At 60.9% G+C, this 18,206-nt stretch overlaps 1 protein-coding gene across 3 annotated transcripts; it reads left to right on the top strand.

Moving 5' to 3' along the window:
* Positions 1-3,797: 3,797 nt before the first annotated feature.
* NDRG4 (NDRG family member 4) lies at positions 3,798-17,907 on the top strand. Of its 3 annotated transcripts, none has more exons than XM_010582873.1 (15): positions 3,798-3,908; positions 4,393-4,437; positions 11,156-11,261; positions 12,530-12,650; positions 12,925-12,987; positions 13,194-13,254; positions 13,566-13,652; positions 13,742-13,798; positions 14,177-14,280; positions 14,788-14,844; positions 14,942-14,993; positions 15,727-15,774; positions 16,016-16,051; positions 16,246-16,297; positions 17,649-17,907. In XM_010582873.1, exons 1-15 carry the CDS (start codon positions 3,834-3,836, stop codon positions 17,801-17,803), a joined length of 1,119 nt encoding a protein of 372 aa, XP_010581175.1. In that variant the 5' UTR covers positions 3,798-3,833; the 3' UTR covers positions 17,804-17,907. The 3 variants fall into 3 exon arrangements, with proteins under 3 accessions (XP_010581175.1, XP_010581182.1, XP_010581191.1); XM_010582880.1 differs by lacking the exons at positions 3,798-3,908; positions 4,393-4,437 and adding exons at positions 8,855-8,948; positions 16,965-17,003 and having other exon boundaries at positions 17,649-17,803; XM_010582889.1 differs by lacking the exons at positions 3,798-3,908; positions 4,393-4,437 and adding an exon at positions 8,855-8,948.
* The last annotated feature ends 299 nt before the right edge of the window (positions 17,908-18,206 follow it).

The raw sequence follows: 18,206 nt of genomic DNA, 5'->3' as shown, positions 1-18,206 counted from the left end.
GAGCGGGGCGCTGGCGTGATGGGGTTGGGGCCGGGGCGGGGGGGAAGAGCCTTCAGCCCCTGCCTAGGAGATGGGGCTGCCCCCCCTGCCCCCGCCGTTGCCTCTTCTCCCCGAGGGATGAGCTGCTGGGGGGAACGATGCTTTTTGGGGTGCGGGAGGTGATGCCTGAGGAGGTGCCAGGGCTGCAGCGGGGGAAGCCCAGCCTGATGGTGCTGGGGGGGGAGGGGGCAGCCTCCTGGCACGGGGGTCCGCCAAGCAGACAGCCAGGGTCGCGGCGGGGGGTGTGTGCCTGTGGGACTGCGGGAGCATCGCTTCGGTGCCTGCTCCTCCGCCGGCCTCCCCTGGGATTCTCCCCGCCGCCCGGGTGCCCCGAGGATGGGGCTGGGGCTGGGGAGGAGGTTGCTCTTAGCAACAGCCACTGCGAGACAGCCTGCACCCCAGCAGAGCCCCCCGCTGCCGCCACCGCCCCCCGAACCCGGGATGCTCAACCCCTGCATCAGTGGCACTGGTGGGTCTTGCGCTGTGGCCTGTCCGCTCCTGCGCTCCCCAGTTGGACCACACTGTTAGGCTGGTTTGTGGGGGCTGCTGGGGTGCAGAGCTGTGCCCCCCCATGGGGGCAGAGCAAGCTGTGGATGTTTATCCTGCACTGGCAGGGCGGGAGGTGGCCCAGGCTGTGTCACACTGGGGTTTTCCTCCACCTCATCGCGGGTCCTTCGCAGTCCTGCTCGGGGGACGATGCTGTGGGCATGCTTCCATGTCTCGGACTGGGCTGCAGGTTCCCTTCCTCCCTCTCCCTGCCTCGCTGGAGGTGGCCTTGGCTTCGCTGCCTGGCAGGGGCCAGCCCTTCCTCCTCCAGAATTGCTTCCCTGTCTGTCACGCACTGCTCAGCCCAGAGAATCCGTGCTGACATCCTGTGGGTGCCACGTCTGCGCCAGGGCAGGACACAGGTGGTCAGTGAGGAGACTCCTGTGAGGCTGGTGGGTCGTCCGAGGGACCCCTGCCTTCTGACCAGGCACACTGCCCAGTGTTAAACCCTTTCCACAGCCTCATGGTGATGATGATGATAATAATAACAATAATAATAATAATAATAATAATGATAGTGTATTTCCTTGCCATGTGCTGGTTCTCCTCCAATAAGCCAACACTGGACTGCAGATCCCTGGGGAACGTAAGCCAACGTGGCTGTTTCCATCCCTGTCTATATATGCAGTGCCAGGGCCCTGGCAGGGCAGAGCACTAGTCCCAAACAGAGCATTAATGTCGTGCTGGGTTTGGGACTGATATGGGATTAGGGAGGAGGCGTGTGCCAGCTGTGCCCAGGAAATGGTGGCACCGCAGTGGGAAGGCAGAGTGGGAGCAGAGATGGGTGCGCTTGGGGCGGCACCCTGGGGATGGGTGCTGTTGGGGAGCATTGGGCAAGCTGGAGTGAAAAGGGCTCGTTGCCAGCCAGCCACATGCCCCGGTGTGCGATGGGAGCCAAATTGTTTTGGCTAGGAGACCTGGAGCCATGGCTTCCTCACCAGCCCTCCGCAGTGACAGTGGCCCACCAGGCTGGGTGACACTACCCACAGCCCCACTGCTGTGCTGGCAGGAGCAGGGACGAGGGTACCTTTGGAGTGCCATGGGAAGCAGAGCACCCACGGGAAGCTGGCAGCACGGCTGTGATCCTGCTCGCAGACTGTTGCACCCATGGGACTCCCTGACATGCCAATCCCTCCTCCATTCCTGTGCTCAGCACCACTTTAGGTGACCATCCATCCTGCACTGAGGATGCTGATTGGCACAGGGCTCTGCCACGTCCCTTCTGAGCCAGCTTTCCCCCCCACCACGCAAGCAAGGTCACAGGGCCTTTCCTCATTGCTCGGCCACCCTCCCTCCCATACTAGCTGGAGGCTTTAATTAATAAAGGCATTCACCATACACTAAGTGCTGTTCCCAGCCACCCTGGGGCTGCGGCCACACAGTGGGTTGGTGTGGTCGGCGTGGGACACTCCTGCTCTCTTCCAGACCCAGCTACCGGTGAGGCTGATTTTCCTCCCATTTTTTAACCCTGGGATCATGCCCCAGGGGATCGCGGGGTTGCTTGGTTGGTGGCTCTTCAGGCTGCATCATCTCGGCTGTGCTGGTGGGCTGCAGGCGAGGACTATCCCCTTGTGGAAAGCCATTTCCCCAGCAGCAGCCCAGCCTGGAGCAGCATGCCCCAGACGTGTGCCTCTCCATGGGGCTGTCGGCACCTCTTCCCGCTGGAGTTTTGCACGGCCCCTGGTGCAGCGGGACCCTCTGCGCAGGGGGTGACACGGAGACCCCCGATGCTGGGTGCCGGGAGAGTGCCGGGAGGCTTCATGGTGGTGTTTCTCCCTCCAAACAGTTCTGGTTTGTTGGATGGCTCCCAAGGAGCAAAGCGAAGTGCGGTGTCTGCAGAAAGCAGCCAGGTGGCATAGCCTGCTTGGTTTTTGAATGGAAAACCCAGTTGGATGAGCAAAAGCCAGCTTTGGAGGGGAGTTTATGACCAGCTCCCGTACTCCTGGTGGCCTTGCAATGCTCGTGGCATTGCTTGGCCTTTCCACATGGACAACCTGGGTTGACCCAGGTTTGAAGGTGGACAAAGTGGAGCAGGCTTGGCCAAGGCTGTGAATGGACTGGGGTCCGTGCCTGCTGCTGTGCTAGCGGGGTCCCTTATCACCCCCGGTATCCCCAGGGAGATTGCAAAGAGTGGGTAGCCAGTGGAAGGGATGTGGGACTGGTGCTGGCCCATTCAGAGCAGCAACAACTCCTCCGAAGGCTTGGCCTTGGGGAAGGGGTGGAAGCAGAGGCTGCGAAGGCAAACGCCTGAGGACTGGATCCTGCCTGAGCGCAAATAATCCCCTTGCACTGGGACCTGCCAGTTACCCACCCCGTCTATACGCAGGGGAGCCTGGATTGTCCCGTGTCCCCCTTGTCTGTCACCTTCTGTGTGCAGCCAGCTGCTGGGGGCACAGGCATCCCCTTGCTGCCCTCTGCTTTCTAAGCTGGGCTCATGCCTGTGGGTGTTTTTGGAGGTGCTGGCATTGCGGGGGTATGAAATCCTGGTGCCGTGGTCAGCAGCATCCAGTCTCATACCTCTGCTGAATGGCAGCTCCATGGTGAAGTCTGTCCCTGCAAGCACTGGGTCTGAGCTGCCAGCTGGCCAGCACCTGTTTCGCAGGCAAGGAGAAGAGTTTAGGAGTCAAGGCTTCACATTTTGTTTTCTCCCATCATTGCAATACAAACTTCAGGCTGTCTCTCTGCTCCCCTGCTGCTCAGAGCATCCCTCTGCCTCCCAGCATGGCTAACAAACATCTCACCTCATTCTGGCTGTGCAGGGAGATCTTCCTCTCTCCCACCTGTATCTGTCTGCAGCCTAAAACCAGCCAAAACATCGGATTTTCTCTCTCTGACCGATGCTGGAAGCTGGGGTGGGAGTTGGGATGCTCTTGCCCTGGATTGAGTGCTTACAGGGGCGACTGGCATGGACAGACCAGGTTGGTCTCCCAGTTTGCCTAAGACCATGCCTTGGAGACAGGTCTGTCCTTAACTGGGAGAACCGGACCTGGGTGGGAACTGGGAGCTGAGCTCCTCCAGGCACTGCCTGCCCCCTGCATGCTTCCAGCTCCCAGCGGAGGGGCTCGCTGTGGCCTCCAGACAAGCTGAAGCACCAAGTCCCCGTGGTAGATGGGTGGAGTGATGATTTGGGTCCCGTCCCCATGAGGAGGGAGTGGGAGGCTCCAGAGGCCTGGGGCGAAGGGAACCAAGTCAGGTCCCCAGGAGCACTGACATCTCCCTTGCCCTGGGCAGGGCTGCTGCTGCAGGAGATGACCATGGCAGGGCTGCATGAGCTGCGCTTCACCGAGGAGAAGCCACTGCTGCGGGGCCAGGATGCCGAGCTGGTGAGTCCGGTGACTGCACTGGCTCCAGCTCCTGCACGTGGGGTGCCAGGACGTGGGTGCTTAAGTGGGAGCTTGTGTGTGTGGGGTGTGTGTGCTGATATTGGGTACACGTGTGTGCCCATGTGTTGGTATTCAGTGCATGTGTGTGCAGACGTGTGCTGGTATCAATGCACCTGCATGGGTGAGCACTGGTTCTGGTTTGGTGTGATGATGTATGTGTGTGAAGATGTTGCAGATACATGCTAATACACACTTGTGTGTGTGCACACGTGCAGGTAGTGCATGCACATGTGTGCGGGTATTGTAGATGTGCGTGTATGTGTGCACATGTGTGGACATCGTGTCCCCCTGCAGCCAGTGCTGCCCCAGGGAGTGGGTGCTTGTGGTGTCAGGGGACTTCATGAGTTGGGTGGGAGGAGGGCACCACAGGAGTGAGGGATGGCGGGGGGATGTCTCTGTCCCTAACGGCTCCTTCTCTCCCCAGGAGAACTCGGATGTCTTCCTCTCTGCTGTGGACACGGACTGGAAGGTAGGACCAGCCATGAGGGGTGCCCCCCACCTCTGGGTCCTACGTGGAACAGCAGCCTGCGGCTGGGGAATGCTGCAGGGCACTGAGCGGACCCAGGGGTGTTGCTGTCCCCCCCTTCCATGGGGATGCAGTGCCTGGTCGGTGCCTGTGCATGGGGCTGCACGTCCATCGTGGTCCCCGGCAGGAGGGGACAGGGGACGGGGGGGGTTGCTGCCAGGCATGCTCTGTGTTGGTGCTCGGATGTGGCTGGCGGGCACTTGGCGATGGGCCCGGGACAAAACCTCTTTAAAGCAGGCGATTTCTTCTCAGAAAGGCCGAGCTGCTTTTCCAGCTCCTCTACCATTGCTATGGCAATGGTTTCCCGGGTGATGCCAGCTCCCTGCTTACATAAAGATGTTTGAAAGCCTCTTTCTTTTTTGGAGGGCTGGGGCATTGCCTCCCCATACCACCCACCTCTCTTGGAGAGCAGGGCCCCTCTGCTGCCCGGGCTGGCGCCTGCCCACCTTGTACCTCCATTTCGCCTCTCTGGAGGAACCCCATGACATGGCCTTGGGGCTCGCAGGGGCTCAGGTCCTGCCTGGCTCCTGTGTTGGTCTTCATGGCTCTCACACCTCTGCCCGAGCTCATCCCACACCAGGTTCCCCCTGCAGAGACCAGGGTGCCGGTAGATGGGGAGGGAGGGTAGTGGGGCTGCCAGACCCCAGCTTGCTGCCTGTCCCTCTCCCAAAGCATCCCCCCACCCAGGGGACACCAGTGACCGACTTCAGGTCGTATGTTGCTGCTTTGCCAGTGGCTGGACTGCCAGGAGTGTGGGCTTGGGTGGTGCTGGCTGAAACAGCAGCAGCTGCAAGGATAAAATAAATCTGGATTTCATTCATTCTGGGAGAGGGGCAGGGGAGCCCAGGTCCCCATTTTGGCAGACCCAAGGCAGTGCCCAGGCTTTTGGGGCTGTCTCCATCACCTGTGCGGGTGGCAGGGTGCAGCCGGTCAGGGAGCAAGGACTTTTGTCAGGATGCTGGGCAGCAGCTGCTGTGGTTCACAGGGTAGAATTCTGGTGGCCCTCTTGGAGGCCACAAAATTATTCAAAAATGGCAGTGGTGGAAAAGAAATGCCGCCCTTCCCAGCAGCTCCAAAGCTGGTGAGATGCTGGGGTGGGGAGAAGCAGGCTGTGCGGGTCTGGGCTGCTCCTTGCTCTGCTTGCTCAGGGTCCCTGTTGACCACTGGAGAAGAAACCAAACCTCCTGGTGTCACTGAAGTGAGGGCGAGGAGGGAGAGGAAGGCAAGGAAGAAGAGGGAGGCGGCAGTGACAGGCTGCCCAGAGCTCCCCGTAGTGCCACAGGCACCAGTATGACTCTCACTCAGCTGTGCTGGGGCAGGGCTTGGTTGGCATGCAGGGGATGTTAAAGAGCAATGACTCTCCTAGGACAATCTTTGCATGCCAGTATTTCAGGGACTGGCCCATGGTGACACTGAACTGTGTCCCCAGTGGTGCCCAGGTGGAGCGGTTCCGGACGGCAAATGCCACAGTGATGCACCTGCATGCCCTCGGTACCTAAAAAAATGAACTGGGCAAGGATCAAGGTGGCTTTTCCCAAGCCAGCCAGGCCCTGTGCCCTCTTGGTTCCCTTCCAAGAGTCTCAGGGTGGAGATGGGATGAGCTTCCCAGGCTGTGTTGGGGCAACCCCCTCCTTCCCCGCCCCCCAGCGCTTTGCAGGTTGGTTTCCTGCAAAGGCTGGGGGCTGCCTGCCCTTCCTTGGGGAGATCTTACCCCATTTTCTAGGCTCATCTTCTTGGGTAATTCAATCCAGCCCCCAGCTTCTCTTCACTGTCCCTCTGCTCCTCCCCAGAGCCAGTTGCTGCTCCCTTGCCAAGATGCTGTGGCCTGGCTGGGGGAGCAGGGATCCCCCACTGCTGCTGCCCACCGAAGTAAAGCCCTTGGGGCTGCTGGCATAGGCCAAGGTGCAGGAGTGCGGGGGGGGCAGGTGCCTCTGCCCTGAGACCTGGGCGCCCTGGCCCTGCTGGAGGTCTGGGCCACCCACCACGTGGATGGGCTAGTAGCCAATAGGGTGGCGATGCCATCTGATGGCATTCAAGTGGAGCCAGCCTTGCTCAGCCCTCCCATCTCCCTGCTGCCCTTTTGCATTCACGTCTTACTTCACCTCAGCTTTTCCACCCCTTCTCCCCTCTATTTTGCCACCTTCTGTCTTTTTTTGCCTGCTCATGCCCCTCTGCATCTCTTGCTTTTTCCTGGAGGCTGTGGCTACTTGTACTCTTTGGCTCCACAGGCAACAGGGCCGAGGAAAGCAAAAATGGCACCCAGATCCACAAACGGCTTTGTCCCTGTGCCAGGAACCACCTGGGAGCAGGGCTTCCCTCTCACACATGGTCCTTCGTTAGCAGAGATGCATCTCTCTAGGCTTGAGTATGAGCTCCCTGTAGGACAAAGCAGTGCAGAGGAAAGCCTCTTTGGTGGAGGCAAGGTGGATGCCATCCCTCTGCCTGCCTGTCTGTCTGTCCTTTCTCCCATGTCCAGAGCCACTGGCTGCCCAACCCTGACTTGTTTGCAGGACACTCCTTTCACTGGCTCCCCACCAGCTCTGGGTGATCATTTGTCCAGGTCAAGGAAAGGGCTGTCCGCAGGGAAAAGTCACTCAGCCCTCATATTAGACATCAGAGACTCCACAGGAACGAGCCTGCTGGGTGAAGCCAAGGACATGGGGCTTTGCCATGTGGGGAAGCCCGTGCATGTGCTGGTGACAGCAGCTGGACCGCCTCTGCCCATGGCTGTGGTGTGTGCCAGGGCATGGAGGAAGCAAGCTGTGGTGAGCTGCCGGGGTGGGGATGATGCAGAGGTGATGGCAGGCTCCAGCTGGCACGGAGCATCCCTGTGGTGGGCAGGGAGGCTGGAGGGTCCCTGCTGGATGCTGCCCTGGTCCAGCACTGCCACGTGGCTCTCCAGCCCCTTTGGGCAGGCGCTGGAGGGACCGCAGGACTCTCTCGCCATCCATGATTGCCCAGCTTTGTGTGCTGGAGCGGCTCAGGTACCAGTTGTGCTGAGCTGGAGAGTGGTGCTGGGCTGGGCAGGGGTGGTCAGGGTGCAGGGGGAAGGCACCCAGGGCCTCCCGGCGGGGCTTTTGGGGCCTTGGCAGCACAAGGCCGTCTGTGGGTGCGAGCTGCAGGCAGATGGACTCACCCTCTCGTGAAGCCTCACTGGAATCAGGGCAGAAACCATCTGCCTGCACACGTGGGAATACACATGCATGTGCGTGTGCATACAGCACGCGTTGGCCCAGGGACAGGATCCAACCCCTCGGCACTGCTGGGTTGTCTTTTCTCCTGCCTTATTTACTTGCCACTGGTGACGTCCAGACTGGGGCTAAATCCTGCATATCCCCTGCATGCCAGCATCCCGCAGCAGGTGGGATGACCATGCTACTGGGTAAGGTAACACAGGTACCCAGGCAGTTTTCACATGTGTATATGCACGTGCCCCTCTGTGCACAAGGTTCTGTGTGTGTGCAGGTTGTTGTGCATCCATGGGCATGAGTGATGGCCATGGCATACACGCTAAGCACATGGGAGAAGGATGCAGCAGGTGTGCTCCTTATATGCACATTACCATGCACATATACGCACAGCAACATGTACCCATACAGACACACAGGGGCCAACCCCATGTGGGTATGCACAAGCATTTCGTGGGGTGCGTGTGCTTCAGCATGGGTCATTGTATTTTTTTTTCCAAAGTTTGCATGCACAGACGTGGGGGGACATGGTTTTGCCTGGCCCCTGTGTGTCTGTGTTGGTATGTGTTCCTGTGCATGTATGTGCATGGTCACATGCGTATGCGGAGCATGCCTGCTGCATCCTTCTCCTGTGTGTATAGTGTGTACCCATGTCTGTTCGTGGGGGTGTGTGTGCTTTCTGGTGCATGTGCGTTGCTGCAGGGCCTTGGTCTGGGTGGCTGCAGGCTCAAGCATGATTCTGCATGTTTGCGTGGGGCTGGAGTCACACGTGTGTGCATGATGGGTGCGGGGGAGCATTGCTGGGCTCTGTCGTGATGCTGCTGTGTGAGTTGCAAGGGGTGCGAGTGCAACCCTGTCCTGGCACCCCTGCCTGTCTCGGTTTGCCGAAGGAGGGAAGATGGAGCAGGTACCGCACGGTGCGAGACGTTTTTTCTTCATAAACAAGGGTGCTTGAGGCCAATTGGAGCATGAATAATTCCCGTGGCAGCCAATGGCTGAGTGCTGGCTCCATTGCAGCGCTTGCCCGCAATGGACGCCAAACCTGCCGGGGCTGCGCGTCGCATCGAGGGGGAAGGGAGAGGGAGGGCTTAGCGCAGGGCTGGGGCTTCGCTATAAATCGAGGTGAGGGGCTGAGCCAGCGCAGAGCTCTGCTTTGCCCCAGCCTGCTGCACTGCTGTGCCCCACGCCAGGACCCCGTGCTCGGCCCACCCTGCCTGCGCAGCCTCGTCCACCCGGTTCCTCACCATGCCTGAGTGCTGGGATGGGGTAGGTACCACCATTCCTGTGCTTGCTGCCCTCCCTTCCCAGGGAGTTTTGCCCCAGTACCTCCCCCGTTCACCCAGGCTGGAGCTTCGCACCCAGCAGGGCTTGGCGTGGGCCAGGCAGGCGTTGCTGCCGGGAGGTTCCTGCTGCTGGGGAGCTGTTCCTTCCCCAAGCCCCACTGCCGCATCCCTGACATGCCGCAGATTTCGGGGACGCATTGTCCTTGAGCATGTCCTCCCCGAGCCCAGCAGAGATGCTGTGCTGAGGCTGAGGGTGAGTGAGCACAGCTGCAGCAGCTGTGAGCTGTGCTGGGGCTGACTGCTGATGGGGGAGGAGGCATGCTGCCCCTTCCCCACCCCCAGAGTTGCAGAGGGAGAGGGTCTCTTGCTGTTTTGAAGCAATCCTTTGGATGCCTTCTGGCCTCTGTGCTGACGGCAATATCCGATGGCAACAGGCTAGTGTGGAGGGGGGTGAGCGAGGTGGGAGCACTGCAGTGGCAAGCGGGTAACCTGGACAGGGCTGGGGTCTCTCAGGCAGCTATGGGTGCTGTGACGCCCGCACCCCTCCTCGCTGGGGCCATGGGTTGTCACTGCCCCCCCCCCCCCCCCTCCCTGCCTGCATCCCCTGCATCCCTAGCCTCTCCTCCTCAGTGAGCATCCCTGCGGCAAAGGGCAGGGCTGTCGTACCCAGCGATGCTGCAGAGGCTGCGCCACGAGCAGGGATGTGCCTGCCGTGTGTTTGGGGGGTGGTAGCAGTGCTGGGGAAGGAGCTGCCACCTTGGGCATGTGATTTTGGGGTGGGATTGGAGACTGAGCTGTTGGGGCTGTGATGGGGACTGTGGGCATGGTGATGGCAAGGAAGCAGCCCTGTGCCCAGGATCAGACCACATGGATGCCTCCTGCTCTGTGACGTGGGGTCAGGCCCTTCCTCTGCCTCAGTTTCCCCATGCATTGTTGCAGGGCAATGTCCCTGCTCATCGCCTGCTGCCTGATACAGCCCCGGGGAGTGGAAGGACAGCTGATGAGGGCTGGGGACAGCGTGCCCTTGGGGAGCCGAGCACTGTCTCCACAGAGCCCTTGAGCTGCCCTCGGGCGCTGCGTCCCCCCGGGGACAGTGGATCTCAGTGAGGGGAGGCACTGCAGTGAGGAGATCCTGTCCTCATGCGGTTCCTCCCACCTGAGGCCCGTGTCCTTCAGAGTCCTTGGCGGTGTGCAGCCCACGGGAGCATCCTTGTACCCGCTCCCCTCCCTCTAGTCCATCCATGGGGCTGCCAGTACCCGCACCGAAGACTGTGCCGGTTGGGCACCTTGCCAGCATCCCCTGCCCAGCCCTGCTCGGCGTGTGATGCTCCTGCACCCGCCAGATCCCAGCTTCGAGGTCACTGCCAGTGGGCTGGCTGGCAGGCATGGGCATCTGGAGGGGATCCCTGGTCCCTAGGCAATGCCTTGGTCAGCACCTGGGCATGCAGCCTCAGTTTCCCTTGCTGGCTGGGGACAATGGCTGTGAAGGTGAGGCTGGAGCCCTCCCAGCCAGGGAAACTGAGGCACAGGGCAGTCTTGGTCTCTGTATGGGGGCACAGCCATTTCAGACCAAGGGATTTTAAAGTTACTTTAGCTGTCATTTTGGAATCAGGCTGCAGCATTTCCTGGGGTGGTGTCCAGGGTCTGACCTCTGCCTGTTTGTCCCAGGCACAGCGAATCCAGGCCAGCTAGGCCATGCTGTGATCCCCCACCCTGTTGCCAAAAATCCCTCAGTCTCAGGCCCTCAAAGATCTCCTGTCCCATCCTGTGGTCCACCTGTCCTGTCCCTCAATCCTCCTCTCCCAAGCCCTCTTAGATCATCCCATCCCATCCCATCCCATCCCAAACCTTTATCCCTTGATACCATCCCATGATACACCTGTCCAATCCTAAATCCTGTTATCCTATTGCAAGTCCTTCCTTCATTCCCTTCCCTTCCCTTCCCTTCCCTTCCCTTCCCAGGAAGCCAGGTCAGTGGAGGCTGGGAGCATTTGTATGTGATTTGTCCTGCCTTCTGTCACCGCTGAGATGCCCAAAGCTGGGGTTTTTCCCATGATGGCTGCTCCTCCTTCCCTTGTGCTCTCATGACACCCAGCCACCTGGGGAAGCAGTGGTGAGGGGTGGGATGACAGGGCAGGAGAGGATGTCTTGGGGCAGGCAGGTGTCATCCCATCTCTCCTGTTCCCCCAGGAACATGACATTGAGACCCCCTACGGGCTGCTGCACGTGGTCATCCGGGGCTCACCGAGGGGAAATCGCCCGGCCATCCTGACATACCACGATGTGGGCCTCAACCGTGAGTGCTGGTCCCTGGGCCATGGGGTGCAGGGGCAGGCGGGAGCAAGCCTGGGGCTGCACAGGGTGCCAGGATGTCGGCCAAAGCCCCTGGCTCAGCTTATTTGCCTCTTCCCATGGAGGGTCCCGGGGCTGCACTGGGTCTCCCCAGGCATCTGAAAGCACCAGGAGGGTTTGGACGCTCAGCCGAACCCAAAGCCTGGGCCAGGCACAGCCAGGAGTTCTTGCCCACCCCAGTGCTGGCTGTCCACCCGCCCACGCCAGGCAGGGATGGGACGTAGGGGATGCTGGGTCAGTCCCCGCCGCCGCTGCCAGCCTGTTGGTATTCAGAGCACGGACCTGGCTGGCAGCAGGGCATGGAGGGGGCTGAAGGTGACAGGGAATATCAAGGAAGAAGGGACCCTGAGGGGCAGGGAAAGAGGGATGCTGAGCCGGGGCTCTGGATTTGGGGATGCTGTGCTCTCTGTTAGCCTGCAGCCTTGGACCTGCACCCCAGACCTCTTCCCCGGGCTGTGCCCCCCGGGTAAGCCAGGATGCCCAGTGCCCTGTGAGCAGGGAGAATCAACTCCCCTTCCACTGGCGGCTGAGGCTGAGTCACTGGCATGCTACGTGAACTGCCTCTCCATCACAGCAGCACTCTTGTGTCCAGGGATGCATCATGTTGGTTGCAATGGACCTTACAACCTGCCTCACCCCCATATTTTGGGAGGGATGGCCCAGCACCGATGCCATGGGTGGCAGCATCCTCCAAGCCCCGGCAATGGCTATATCCTGCTGCAATGGTGGTGGCCCGTCCACAGCAGCGCTGAGGCTGTTTCTTTGACTGTTTCCAAGCAGGGAGATTTGCAGCCGTTTCTCAAATCCCATGTTTGCTTGAGCCCTTTCTGGGAATTTTAGATAGGGCCGATAACACTCTGGGCTGCTAATCCCACTGCCTGCTGGGTGGTCCTGCAGCTCCGGGCTTTGCATCCCCCAGCCCCATCCCTCCAAGAAGACGAGGCTCACCCAAACTCCTCATCCTCCTGGCTGTGTCCGTCCATCCCCATGCCTCCCAACACCAGTAGGGATGCAGACCTTGCTAACAGTGGCTGTGGTCTCTGCTGTAGGGACAAGGAGCCTGGAGGGAAAGGGATAGGAGGGCTTTGATGGCATGTCACCTCCCGGCTGAAGGGCAGTGGGAGGGCAGGCAACCTCTCTCCATGCTCCCCTGGCCCACCAGGCCCCCGTGCTGGGGTGTTTCGTCTCTGATCCCTGCCTGCCCTTTGACAGACAAGCTTTGCTTCAACACCTTCTTCAACTACGAGGACATGCAGGAGATCACAAAGCACTTTGTGGTGTGCCATGTGGACGCGCCGGGCCAGCAGGCAGGAGCCTCGCAGTTCCCTCAGGGGTAGGTGCCAGCTTTGGGGGCTCACTCTGCCTGCTGGGATGTCACCTCCCTGCCCACTGGGTTGTCACTGCTTGGGCAGTAATGCCCTGCCTGTCGGTCTCTCTGAACTGTATCAAAGCCTGTGGCAGCCAACTGGCCCAGGGTGGTCAATGGGGTGGTTTGCAGGTGGGTGGCATTTTCCCTGCCCACTTTCGGCAGCCCAGCTGCCCTGTCCCCAGCCTTCCCACTCTGCGCAGGTCCCATAACCGCTGTCCTGTGCCTCCCTGTGCCACAGGTACCAGTACCCATCAATGGACCAGCTGGCTGCCATGTTACCCAGCGTGGTGCAGCATTTTGGGTGAGTCAGCCTCTCCTCCATGGCTGCTGGCTGAGGGTGCTGGGCAGGGAGATGGGCAGGAGGCAAGGGTTTGGGGCTGGGGGAATTGTCCCTGTAAGCTGGCACCCTGCATGTCTTCTTGTGCCCCAAACTGTGGGTGGAGCAGTGCCCCAGGCAACCCATGCTGGCACCCACCGTCCCTCCATATGCACCTCTCTGCTTTCCAGGTTCAAGTACGTGATCGGGATCGGTGTTGGGGCAGGAGCCTACGTGCTGGCCAAGTTTGCGGTGAGCCTGGGGCTGGAATGGGCTGGCCCTGAGTTGACTGTACCTGCTGTCAGCCTGGGGCGTGGGGAAGAGTAGGAGCTGACGCCCCTTGGCAGGCTGTGCTGCTGTGAAGGTTCCTGGAGGGCCAAGGGGCCAGGATGGCAGTGCCTTGGCCATGGTAGCCAGGCAGTCTTGCCACAGGTCTCCCATTGCTCCCAGGACAGGGCCATGTCAACCCTGTGCAATGCCTGTGCAGTGGGCAGTGGTGCTGGTGGGGGGCTGCCCCTCAGTCTCCCTTTCCTGCTGAGCGTCATCCCTCTTGCTCACTGCAGCTCATCTTCCCCGACCTGGTCGAAGGACTGGTCCTCATGAACATCGACCCCAATGGCAAAGGCTGGATTGACTGGGCAGCTGCCAAGGTGAGCAGGGCCCCATCCCGTCCCTGGCAGCTCCCTGGGGCATGAGCCAGCCACGGCGGAGCTGTAACTCCCTTGTGCTCCCTCCACAGCTCTCTGGCCTCACCAGCACGCTGCCGGACACTGTCCTGTCCCACCTGTTCAGCCAGGTAAGGGCTGCGCATCCTGCCGGCCCCCTGCCACCAGCCCCCTACCCAGCATCCCAGCTGGGTCACCCGGGCTGTGCCCTGCCCTGCCTGCCGGGTGCCACAGTGCCACTGGACCTGCCCCATGCCCAGGGATGGAATTAGCCAAGCCCTGCCTGCTTCCCTCCTGCCTGATCCGGGGATTAGCCTCGATGAGCGTGCGACTCATGCCCGCATCCTGCCTGGGTGTGCTGCTTGCAGCACCGCTGTGCCCAGCTGCATTGCCCAGCACCCTCCTCCTCTGCCCCCCTTGCTGGCACAGCATGGGCAGGCCTGGGGGAGCGGGGTGTCTCCACGGCACCCAGCAGCGCCTGCCCTGATCTCCATCTCCTGCTGGCACAGGAAGAGTTGGTGAACAACACAGAACTGGTGCAGAGTTACCGGCAGCAGATCAGCAGTGTGGTGAACCAGTTCAACCTCCAGCTCTTCCTCAACATGTACAACAGGTGAGCACCCCTGGTGGCCCTGCCAACAGGCTGCCCCCCTGTCTGCACCAGGGTGAGGGGCTGCAGCGCTGCTGGGTGGCCCTGAGGGCACCATGGGAACCCTGACCCCTTTTGGGTGCTGCCATCACCCTCCGGTGCAGGCAGGCAGCAGTGCAAAGGTGGCCACCAGTGCTGGCCAGGGATGTGGAAGTGGTGGCACCTGTGCCAGAGCCTTACCATGTCCCAGGGCCCATGGCTGCACAGGGGGCTGGCATAGGCCTGGAGAAGGGGGCAGAGATGCTGTCCCATGTGTACAGGGGGTTGGGAGCATTGCTACTCTGCATCCCGTGGTGCAGGGTCTGCTTGGGTCATGGCAGAGATGGCCATGGGGTCCTCCATCCACAGGGTGCCAGGACAGTGGGGCTGGGTGCTGCTTTCCAGAGCTGGCAGTGCCCCAGCTCTTGTGCTATGGCATTGGTGGCAGCACCTGCCCATGGCCTCACACTGGCCCTCTTTTTCCTTCATCAGCCGCAGGGACCTGGACATCAACCGGCCTGGGACTGTGCCCAATGCCAAGACGCTGCGGTAAGAGTCGCACTGGCATGGCATAGGGGAGGTCCCAGGGCAGCGGAGTCCACCCAGGCCAAGCCCTGACTGTGCTCCTTCCTCCTCTCACTTCCAGCTGCCCTGTGATGCTGGTGGTCGGAGACAATGCACCTGCTGAAGAGGGGGTGGTGAGTGATGGGGTAGTGTCTGCGGGGTGGCACGCAGACCGTGCCCACGTGTGGGTGTGCTCATGCTCACTGCCTGCTCAGACACACGTGAGGTCCTGTGTGCGGGAGTGTGCTGATGTGCAAACCTACCTGCTCGTGTGAGCGTGTGTGCATATGCATCTGTGCATGGTTGCCACACCTGGAAAACCTCCCCTTCGTCATATGCCCAGACATGCTCACAACATGCATGGTCTGATGTGTCGACACACCCCCTGCTTGGCCATATGCACCCAAAGAGCTGCTAGCACACGCATGTGCTTGCACACATCCACATGGTTGTCCACGCTTGCACAATCAGCCTCAGGTACTGTGCAGGTGGCCACATCTGTACATAATGTGTAACTGCATGCACACACCCCCCACCTCCAGCACATGTACCTCTGTGCATATGCACATGAGCACACTTGTGTGCTTGTACACGTGTGTGATACACAGGATGCCTCACCAGCCGCTCTCCCCTATCCTTCCAGCCCCCATCCTTGCCCAGACACTGCCTGGCAGGAGGAAGGTCCCCTCTGTCCCATGGCAAGGGATGGTGGTTCTGCAGGCTCAGGGCTTGCCTAGCACCCTATCTCCACCTGGCTGGGGTGGGATGTGCCAGCTGGAGTGCCATGGGCCAGTAGCAGTACCTGTGGGCCACTTCTGCCAGGCTCAGGGCACCCCAGGGTGCTAATATCATGCCTCTCACCTGCAGGTGGAGTGTAACTCCAAGTTGGATCCCACCAACACCACCTTCCTGAAGGTAGGTGGGTGGCAGGGGGCAGCTGGGCGGTCCCTCCTGCCCATGAAGTGCCCCATTGCCCTCTGCCCCAGGGTTGCAGGGTGTCCCCATCTCCCCATTTGAGGCCCGTCCTGGCCACAGGGCTGGGGACAGGTGGGGAGAGCAGTGTGGCCCCAGCAGTGGCATCCTGCGAGCAGGTACCAGGGGACAGGGTGGGCAGCAAAGGCACCCTCCCATACTAAGCAGGACCTTCTCTCTGCAGATGGCTGACTCCGGTGGGCTGCCCCAGGTCACACAGGTGAGCCCTCACAATTTCCCCAGTTAACTGGGTACACTGGGCCCTGAGACATGCACGGGTTCTGTCCCTGGCTAGCAGGGGATGGGCTAAGGTGGGCATAGGGGTCTTTGGCAGGGGCTGCCAGAGGCAACTCAGGGCTAAGTGGGGATCTCGGCCCTGGTGCTGCCTCAACTCAGCGTGCTCTCTCCCTGCAGCCTGGCAAGCTGACCGAAGCCTTCAAGTACTTCCTGCAAGGCATGGGCTACAGTGAGTGCCAGGGCTGGGCAGGGGGCTGGCACATGCCTGTGTGTGCACATGTGTGTGTGCCTGTGTGTGCGTGTGCTGACCCTGCCATGGGAGAGAAGCCTGGCACCCCCGCGTGCCCATCCTGATGGAAAGCTGCACGTGCGTCTGTGGCGTTGTATGTGCAGGTGCACAAGATGTCTATCTGTGCATTCGTAGGGGTGCGAGATGTGCAGGCTCTGTGCGCACACAGATGTGTGTACAAAGGCTCTGTGTGTACATACGTGTGTGGACAGGATCTCTGTGCATGCACGCACACTTACATGTCTGTGGGCATGCACAAGCAGGGGCTGTGTGTGCACACAGACGTGCAGAGTCCACGTGCACAAGTCTGTGTGCATATGTGTGTGCATAGGTCCATGGGCACGTGTGTGTGTATGTGTGTCTGTGCAGGTCTGTGTGCGTACCTGTGTGTGCACACATGTGAAGGTCCACATACACACGTGTGTGTTTTCAGGTCCACATGCACATGCACATGTGTCTGTGTGTGTGCAGGTCTGTGTGCACACGTGCAGTTCCGTGTGCATGCACACGTGGGGCTGGGCAGGGGCTCCTGGCCCCACGGAGCGGCCAGCACAGCTGACGCTCTCTTTCTGCCCTCCCTGCCCTTCTCCCGCTCCACCCCTGCCAGTCGCCCACCTGAAGGATCGGAGGCTGAGTGGAAGCACAGGTACCGCTCAGTGCTGCTCGGCCCGTGCCTGCTGCTGCATGGTGCCCGCCTGGCCTGTGCCCTCGAGCTGCCTGGGCACCTTTGGGAGCAGCCTGGGTGCGGGGCTGGCCTTCCCCAGCCAGGTGCCCTCTGCCCTGCTCCACTTTGCCTGAGATGGCACCCTGAGCCGGGTCTGGGGGCTGAGAAAGGGCATTCGGAGAAGTCCCCCCCGATGCAGGCACAGTCTCGGCAGTGTGCCCACTGTGCTCTCCTCCAGCCAGCCAGGAGCTGTGCCTGCTGGGCATCCTGGCTGGAGGAAGGTGTCACCTTCCTTGCACACACTGGGGAGCCAGGAGAGCTCCCATCCCGGCTCACTTCTCTGCAGTGTGACGGCCAGGGGTCCCCACTGCCTTGTGCTCAGTGGTCACATGCCTGGGAGATGTGCCTGGCACATGTGCCAGGGCACCCTATCCCTGCCCTGCTGTCCCGTGCCAGCCTGGAGCTGCTCATGTTGTCACAGCACCGCATGCTGCAAGCTTGTGCCTGGGGTCATTCGCATCGGGGAGTGGGACCGGCGGCTTTGCTTGTGTGAGGCAATGTTGGCTCAGGTCCTTCTGGCTTTTGGGGGGAGTTGAGCACCCTGGCCATCTCTCTGTACCCGTGCAGTGCCATCCGCCAGCATGACCCGCCTGGCACGCTCCCGCACGGCCTCCCTCACCAGCGCCAGCTCAGTGGATGGCACCCGCCCGCGTGCCTGCACCCACTCGGAGAGCACCGAGGCCATGGGGCAGATCAACCACACCATGGAGGTATCGTGCTGAGGTCCACACCCGCTGCCGACGTCTCCTCCAGAGCCATCTCCCATCCGTCAGCATCCCGCCAGCACCCACCTGCCCCGTGGACATCCTCTACCAGGGCCCTCGCTCCTTTGGGATCGATTTGTCTTCTTTGCTGTTGGCCTCATCCCTTTGTCTGGTACCGGAGAAGGAGAGGGGCTTCACTTCACTGCCTCCTGGCTCCGGCTCCTGGCTTTGTCCAGCAGTCACACATGGTTCTGCATTGGTCCTCACCCTCCCTAGCACTGGCTTGGCCCTGGCTTGGGAGGGTGGGTGGCAGGGGGACAGTGCCAGGATGAAGGAGCAGGACGGGGTGGTGAGATGGGGACAGGATGGTGCGATGGGGCAGGACAGCAGGCTGTGGGCAGAACAGCAGGATGTGGAGAGG

This window comes from Haliaeetus leucocephalus, unplaced genomic scaffold, assembly GCF_000737465.1.
Source record: "Haliaeetus leucocephalus isolate CR32 unplaced genomic scaffold, Haliaeetus_leucocephalus-4.0 Scaffold92, whole genome shotgun sequence".
In the NCBI taxonomy this organism is placed as follows: domain Eukaryota; kingdom Metazoa; phylum Chordata; class Aves; order Accipitriformes; family Accipitridae; genus Haliaeetus; species Haliaeetus leucocephalus.
Note: the sequence above shows the minus strand (reverse complement) of the source record. Positions and strands in the feature narration are given on the sequence as shown.